The sequence below is a fragment of the Homarus americanus genome, unplaced genomic scaffold, assembly GCF_018991925.1.
Source record: "Homarus americanus isolate GMGI-L3 unplaced genomic scaffold, GMGI_Hamer_2.0 scaffold31546, whole genome shotgun sequence".
NCBI classification, from domain to species: Eukaryota; Metazoa; Arthropoda; class Malacostraca; order Decapoda; family Nephropidae; genus Homarus; species Homarus americanus.
The window spans coordinates 156,347-165,049 of NW_024722317.1; the positions used below are offsets into that span (position 1 = coordinate 156,347).

Consider the following 8,703-nt stretch of genomic DNA (forward strand, 5'->3'; position numbering starts at 1 on the left):
CATCTTAATCTCGCAGCTAGAGAGAGAGAGTGAGTGAGTGAGTGAGAGAGTGAGTGAGAGTGTGAGATAATCCAGGGGCCGTCATCACGATAAACGCCTCCTCATACCCCGCGTTGCTTGTGAGGGCAGTCCTGGTGACACTATGAATGACTGCGTTGTTGACGTGGTTGATGATGGAAGTTTTATACCTCACCCACTGAGCTCTGAGACAGTTTGTTGTGTGGTGTTACAGTACAGCAAAGGTGGTGTTTGTTGTTGTTGCTTTGGAAGTGAATGTTTGTTGAGAGTTTATGTAGTGTTTGTAAAGTTTGTGTAGTTGTTTGTAAAGTTTGTGTAGTTGTTTGTAGAGTTTGTGTAGTTGTTTGTGTAGTTGTTTGTAGAGTTTGTGTAGTTGTTTGTAGAGTTTGTGTAGTTGTTTGTAGAGTTTGTGTAGTTGTTTGTAGAGTTTGTGCAGTTGTTTGTAGAGTTTGTGCAGTTGTTTGTTGAGTTTGTGTAGTTGTTCGTAGAGTTTGTGTAGTTGTTCGTAGAGTTTGTGCAGTTGTTTGTTGAGTTTGTGTAGTTGTTTGTAAAGTTTGTGTAGTTGTTTGTAAAGTTTGTGTAGTTATTTGTAGAGTTTGTGTAGTTGTTTGTAAAGTTTGTGTAGTTGTTTGTAAAGTTTGTGTAGTTGTTTGTAGTGTTTGTAAAGTTTGTGTAGTTGTTTGTAAAGTTTGTGTAGTTGTTTGTAAAGTTTGTGTAGTTGTTTGTAGTGTTTGTAAAGTTTGTGTAGTTATTTGTAAAGTTTGTGTAGTTGTTCGTAAAGTTTGTGTAGTTGTTCGTAAAGTTTGTGTAGTTGTTTGTAAAGTTTGTGTAGTTGTTTGTAAAGTTTGTGTAGTTGTTTGTAAAGTTTGTGTAGTTGTTCGTAAAGTTTGTGTAGTTATTTGTAAAGTTTGTGTAGTTGTTCATAAAGTTTGTGTAGTTGTTTGTAAAGTTTGTGTAGTTGTTCGTAAAGTTTGTGTAGTTATTTGTAAAGTTTGTGTAGTTGTTTGTAAAGTTTGTGTAGTTGTTTGTGTAGTTATTTGTAAAGTTTGTGTAGTTGTTCGTAAAGTTTGTGTAGTTGTTTGTAAAGTTTGTGTAGTTGTTTGTAGAGTTTGTGCAGTTGTTTGTGTAGTTGTTTGTAGAGTTTGTGTAGTTGTTTGTGTAGTTGTTCGTAAAGTTTGTGTAGTTGTTTGTAAAGTTTGTGTAGTTGTTTGTAAAGTTTGTGTAGTTGTTTGTAGAGTTTGTGTAGTTGTTTGTAAAGTTTGTGTAGTTGTTCGTAAAGTTTGTGTAGTTGTTTGTAAAGTAGTTGTTTGTAGAGTTTGTGTAGTTGTTTGTAAAGTTTGTGTAGTTGTTTGTAAAGTTTGTGTAGTTGTTCGTAAAGTTTGTGTAGTTGTTTGTGTAGTTGTTTGTAAAGTTTGTGTAGTTGTTTGTAAAGTTTGTGTAGTTGTTCGTAAAGTTTGTATAGTTATTTGTAAAGTTTGTGTAGTTGTTCGTAAAGTTTGTGTAGTTGTTCGTATAGTTTGTGTAGTTATTTGTAAAGTTTGTGTAGTTGTTCGTAAAGTTTGTGTAGTTGTTCGTAAAGTTTGTGTAGTTGTTTGTAAAGTTTGTGTAGTTGTTTGTAAAGTTTATGTAGTTGTTTGTAGAGTTTGTGCAGTTGTTTGTAAAGTTTGTGTAGTTGTTTGTAGAGTTTGTGCAGTTGTTTGTAAAGTTTATGTAGTGTTTGTAGAATTGTATGTGGCCCAATGATTTTAGCTTTGAATATAAATGTTTGTGATGATAATTAGTTGAGAAAGTCGTATGTGGTGCTTGTAAATGGTCGTGTTTGTAGTTAGGGAAGACGATGGCTACTCAGTTGGTTAAGATCCTGTTTTTGTGGAGATAGCTGACGGAAATAGAAAGATGGATAGATGGATAGATAGATGGGTGGATAGATGGGGTAGATAGATGGGTGGATAGATGGATAGATAGATGGGTGGATAGATGGATGGATGGAGCCGGTTCAAGTACAGTTTAGTTCTATTGGTGTTAATATGTTTGCAATGTAATAATAGATATACTGAATGGCGTTTTGAGACTTAAGTATAGTTCTGTATATGCCTATTTCTCTCCTAACCTAACCTGACCTTTCCCTATCCTACACGAACCTAGTTTAACCTAACCTAACTTTTCCAATACCTATTTTAACTTGACCTATTCTAATCGAACCAGACCTTTTACTATTCTATTTTAACCAAACCTAACTTGACCTTTCCTGTCCTGTCCTATGTTTAACCTAACCTAACTTAACCTAACCTAACCTTCATGTAACCGGTTCTAACTGTAACTTAATCCAACCTAAACCATAAACTTCACATGAATTTTGGCCAAGAATATATGACAAGATGTTCACTGAGGAATCTGTGGACTGTCAAATGCGTAGTTGAACCTGAGCATACTGTATACTGTACATGAATGCAGTTTTATCTTATTTCGCTGTTCAGTCTGTCATAATCTGGGTGAGGACAGGTTGTTTTTGAGGCGTAATGGGTTGAGCCACGCCCACCATATCTGACCTGCAGGTGTAGGGTGACGGGCGTAGATCATGCACCGCCTCTACACCGCCCACACCAGGTGCTCTGTGCCAGCTGTGTGTGTGGTGGTGTGTGGTTACCTCTAGTGTTGTCAAGCACTGGTGACTCGCTGGGCCAGTGCTGGTTGACTCTTGACCTCCCTGGGTGACCAATAGTGCTGAATGACTTTTGACCTCCCTGGATGACCACTAGTGTTGGATGACTCTTGACCACCCTGTGTAACCACTAGTGTTGGATGACTCATGGCCTCCTTGTGTGACCACTAGTGCTGGATGACTTTATTCTGGGTGACCACTAGTGTTGGATGACTCTTGACCTCCCTGGGTGGCTCTTAACCTCCCTGGATGACCACTAGTGTTGGATGACTTGACCACCCTGTGTAACCACTAGTGTTGGATGACCCTTGACCTCCTTGTGTGACCACTAGTGCTGGATGACTTTATTCTGGGTGACCACTAGTGTTGGATGACTCTTGACCTCCCTGGGTGACTCTTAACCTCCCTGGATGACCACTAGTGTTGGATGACTTGACCACCCTGCGTAACCACTAGTGTTGGATGATCCTTGACCTTGTGTGACCACTAGTGTTGGATGACTCTTGACCTCCCTGGGTGACCATTAATGTTGGATGACTTTATTCTGGGTGACCATTAGTGTTGGATGACTCTTGACCTCCCTGGGTGACCATTAGTGTTGGATGACTTTATTCTGGGTGACCACTAGTGTTGGATGACTTGACTTTCCTGGGTTACCACAAATATTGGATGACTTAACCTCCCTGGGTTACCATTAGTGTTGGATGACTATTCTGGGTGACCACTAGTGTTGGATGACTTGACCTTCCTGGGTGACCACTAGTGATGGATGACTTTATTCTGGGTGACCACTAGTGTTGGATGACTCTTGACCACCCTGGGTGACCACTAGTGATGGATGACTTGACCTCCCGTGATGACCACTGCTGATGGCTCTTGACCTCTAATTACAACCCTAAACTCACGTTGGATGACCTCTAACCTGCAAGGGGAGGTGGGGGAGGGGAGGGGTTACTTGAGGGTGGTAGTGTGGCCAGTGTGCCCTCCCCAGCGCCCTCTCCCCTAACATAGATAGCGACAGTTTTAGATAGGTGGAGTTAAGAGGAGTTCTGAGTAGGTATGATAGTGGCGCGGCCTTGGTGTGCCTGTACCTCCTCCTCCTCCTCCTGCCTCTCCTCCCCCCCCCCCCACCCCCCTCCCGACACGTGCAGAGGGTGTGGGTGTTGTCGAGTCGGCCCAGTTGACGTAACACCCACACTCATCCTCCCTACTACTCCACCCCTGCCCCACCCTCCACCCACTCTTCATACCCCAACACCCCCCTCTACTACACAACCCCACCAAACCACCAACTCCCACAATTTCCTCCCACCAAACTCCACACTCCCACACCCCCACCGCCCAATATTTCCTATACTATGTGTGTTCTTGTTACATCTCTTCCTTCTCATCTGCATATTACATTTAAAGTCTCCTGTAGATTTATGTCCTTAAACTATTTATGTATTTGTTCACCTGGTCATATCCGCCCCATCATCTCAGCACAGGTGTATGGTAATCAAATTCATATTAATTGTCGTTTTGTTTCTTTTACAGGTAAGAGGCGACTGATGTGTGATGGTGTAGTAGCTGTTAGAGTCCCCCGCTGGAGGTAATGTATACTGAATTACACCTGAAGTTTATCGAGTTGTGGTGGAGAAGTAGGTGTTGGTGGTGGAGAAGTAGGTGTTGGTGGTGGAGAAGTAGGTGTTGGTGGTGGAGAAGTAGGTGTTGGTGGTGGAGAAGCAGGTGTTGGTGGTGGAGAAGTTGGTGTTGGTGGTGGAGAAGTAGGTGTTGGTGGTGGAGAAGCAGGTGTTGGTGGTGGTGAAGTAGGTGTTGGTGGTTGTGTGGGTGGAGAAGTAGGTGTTGGTGGTGGAGAAGTTGGTGTTGGTGGTGGAGAAGTAGGTGTTGGTGGTGGAGAAGTAGGTGTTGGTGGTGGAGAAGTAGGTGTTGGTGGTGGGGGCGGCCGAGGGTTGCAGGAGGCGGCGGCTACCTCTCACCTTCTGGCTGGGGTCCTGTCTGGAGGCCTCTCCCCCTCAAGGACACCGCACTTGCTGCTTCCACTCTACTTCTTCTTACTCCTCTTTGTTTACAGATGTGCCGTAACATCTGGAGGGGCCTACAGGTGTGCCGTAACATCTGGAGGGGCCTACAGGTGTGCCGTAACATCTGGAGGGGCCTACAGGTGTGCCGTAACATTTGGAGTACAGGTGTTCCGTAACATCTGGAGGGTCTTACAGGTGTTTCGTCACCATCTGGAGGGACCTACAGGTGTGCCGTAACATCTGAGGGGACTTTCAGGTGTGTCGTCACCATCTGGAGAGACCTACAGGTGTGTCGTCACCATCTGGAGGGACCTACAGGTGTGTCGTCGTCATCTATACTAGGGATTCCCAACCAGGTACTCGCGAGCGCGATTTAAAGAATTGTAGACGAGCGCTGCCAGGCTATCGGGAAGCACACTGGTGCCCGCGAGCACCAGGTTGGGAACCTTTAGTGTAGATGGTGACGACACACTGTAGGTCTCTCCAGGTGGTGACGACACACGTGTAGGTCCCTCCAGATGGTGACGACACATCTGTAGGTCCCTCCAGATGGTGACGACACACCTGTAGGTCCCTCCAGATGGTGACGACACACTGTAGGTCTCTCCAGATGGTGACGGCACACTGTAGGTCCCTCCAGATGGTGACGACACACCTGTAGGTCCCTCCAGATGGTGACGACACACCTGTAGGTCCCTCCACATGGTGACGACACATGTAGGTCCCTCCAGATGGTGACGACACACCTGTAGGTCCCTCCAGATTCTAGAAAAACCTACAGGTGTGTGTCATCGCCCTCTGAAGTCTAGAGGATCTACAGGTGTATTGTCGTCACCTGCGTGGCGTTACAAGTGTCATTATCTGCAAAGACCCATAGGTGTGTGCCTGCAGCCCACGATCACAACAATTGCTGCCCACATTCTCACATTCCATGCCTAGACTCTCATACTGAGCAATATTGTGCTTGATAACTACCTCTTCATTGCTGACACTACTGATTGTGTTTGATATGACTGGTATTATGACGCGGCAGTGACGATAAATATACTGCGTTCATTTCAGGTTGGGAGTAAACGTGAAGTGCGTAGGTGAGTGCAGAGTGTGTGGAATGGGTGATATGGGAGGGAGTGTGGGATGGGTGACATGGGATGGAATGTGGGATGGGTGGTGTGGGAGGATACAGATAGTGGAGGAGAAGGTAGTGGTGTTAGTGACTGTAGTTAGTGGTGGAGGTGGGGAAGGAGTGGTTGCGTTTAGTGGTTGGAGAGGGTCAAGGTGGAAGTGGTAGGGTGGGGTGAGGTGGAGAGGAGGAAGGAGGAGATGGTGGTATGAGTGGGTGCAGGTGGTGAAGGAGGGGTGGGGGGGGTCGTGGTGGTAGGTGCAGGGTACAGGTGGTGGGGAGGCTAGGTGTCCTGCCAGACAGTGTGGCGCCTCACAGATACATAGCTTTACCCCCCTTCCCTCCTCTCCCACCTCCTCAATACCACACACCACCACCTCTGTACCCCTGCACTCCCCTCCTCCTCCTCTTTATTCTTTCGTACAGAGAAGTTAATGGGGAAAGATAGCAAAGGATAGTAAGGTACGTGTTGATTATTATAAGTTATTGCTAATGATCAGTGTTTGTTGAGGGAATGAGGTGGACTGAGTGGACAAGCAGACACTGAACGAGAAGGCTGAAGCAGTGGAGAGTTGGGAGAGTTGGACACTACGGGGGAAAGATTACGACTGATGGCAAAACAAGTTTATAATCCCGATGCAGTGGTCGTGAAGGGGAAGTGAAGAGAGCGACACAGATACAGAATAAAATGTAGTTATATTTGCAATGGTTAATAAGGTGCGCTGCCCAACAACACGGGTGCTTCATCAACTGACACACTTGTTATCCAGAAAACTGCGGATGAGATATTTGTTCAAAAATATCTGACGAGTCGAACCGTTGATAAGTGTCACATACTGGCAGTGGTTCCCCTTCAGTATTCTGTTTCCTATATTTGTCTCGCATTAAGATGTATGGTTTCTTTGTCTTATTTATTCAGGATTTAATGCAAAAAATTTGATTTATTTCACGTATAATAAACTTTTTATTTATCGGAAATAACTTGTACCTGTGATGGCTCTGTTGGTAACAAGTTGAGTGAGTTGCGGTGTGTACCTGTAGGCACTGAGCAGGTTGGCGAGGTGTGTGACAGGAAGTGTTCACTGTTTTCACAATGTTAGCGCCGTGGGGCGGCCGCTGGCGTGTTGCCCACACCGATTCCAAAGTGAACATGTTGCTAGGCATGATGTAGTGTAATGTACTGTTTTGGGGTACCAGCTGAGGACTACGCTACCTGCACCTGGCAGGTGCAGGTAGGAATTAACTTCTTTTTCTCACTCGCCCTTCTACAAATGCAAGCAAGAGCCCCTACACCAGTACACACGCATGACACACAAACACTCGACCTGCTCTTTCCCTTCACGTTGTTGGTTATTCCTTCGTTATGGACGTAACGAGTTTAGGAATACAAGTATAAAGCATAGTTCGTGATCGATGTGGCCGTCACTGCCTAAGTGTAAAAATGTTTTTCAAAGCTTTAGTGTGTGTGTGTGTGTGTGTGTGTACTTGCTTACAGATGCTTGCCAAGGGCTTGTTGAGCAATGATGCTTTCTACACGTATCTCAGGAACCAGGGCGAAATATAGCGCCAACAAACCCAGACCCATTGTTGTGTTTCTCGTCCAGATGCATCATCCCTAAAAGTTGTCCACTCTTCGCGGAAGTTAGTTTGTTTAAGATGAAATCAGTTTAATAATTTTTTTTTTAGTCCACGGACAAAGAAAGGTTTAATGAAAACTCCAGATTGGCAGCGATGTCCTTCTTAATGATGATGGCTGAACAGCATAAATTCTCTGAGCCTACAGTACCTCGTACTGGATCTGAGACAACTGTGTAGTACTCCTTTATCTCTGTGTTATATAGATCATAATAGCTAAACGACTGAGAGTTTGTGCGAGTTGTGTGTGCGGTGAGGGGGGGTAGGAAGGGAGTGTGGGTGGGACACGCAACAAGTGCTTTTGCTGCTGGTGATGACCTTGGCCAGCCACCAGTGCCACACACTCTTGCTGTTCTTGATGTTACTGTTGCTGCTGCTTCTGTATTTTTTTATTTTTTTCTGGTGTTGCCACTTCTGTATCTCGTATTTCTGTTGTTGCTGCTGTTGATGCATTCTTGCTGTTGGTCCTGTAACAGCTGACCTTGTCCGGCAACCAGTTACACGCTGTTGTTTCTGTTATTACTGTTCCTGTTGCTGATATTGTTCCTCTGGTTCTTGTTCCTGTTGAAACTACATATGTTTTCCGTCCGTTTATGCCTCTACTGCGCTCACCTCCTGTTCTAAGAGTAGCTAGCTCGTTCCCGGGGCTCCAACACAGTTCACCTACATTACAGTTGGGGGGGACGCGTGAAGGAGTAGAATATAGTGCCCACCAAAGGCTTAGTATACAGTGTGTTGTATCCACTTTGTCCCTAACTGGTCGTCTGGCTTATGGGACACAGTTTCATTTTTAATGCATCTCCAATTCTTGTTCCTTAGGGCTTCTCTTTCTTTTCTGTTACCCATTTGCTGTTTCTGCTGTTACTGTTCCTTTTGCTCTCATTGCTGTTGCTCCCATCGTTTTGCTACTGCTGCTCCTCGTCTTTCTCTTGTTTCTGTTGCTGTTCCTCATCTTTCTCTTGTTCCTGTTGCTGTTCCTCATCTTTCTCTTGTTCCTGTTGCTGTTCCTCATCTTTCTCTTGTTCCTGTTGCTGTTCCTCATCTTTCTCTTATTCCTGTTGCTCATCTTCCTCTTGTTCCTGTTGCTGTTCCTCATCTTTCTCTTATTCCTGTTGCTCATCTTTCTCTTGTTCCTGTTGCTGTTCCTCATCTTTCTCTTGTCCCTGTTCTTCGTCTTTCTCTTGTTCCTGTTGGTCATCTTTCTCTTGTTCCTGTTGCTGTTCCTCGTGTTACTTATGACTTTT

The 8,703-nt window shown here is 44.9% G+C and overlaps 1 protein-coding gene across 1 annotated transcript; it reads right to left on the reverse strand.

The window, feature by feature from the left end:
* Positions 1–288: 288 nt before the first annotated feature.
* On the reverse strand, positions 289–4,383 carry LOC121862712 (probable serine/threonine-protein kinase clkA; the record flags this gene model as incomplete). Its single annotated transcript, XM_042361028.1, has 2 exons — positions 289–1,767; positions 4,309–4,383. Coding segments are annotated over 2 exons (1,554 nt in total), but the record flags the coding sequence as incomplete, so codon positions are not given.
* Positions 4,384–8,703: the final 4,320 nt, after the last annotated feature.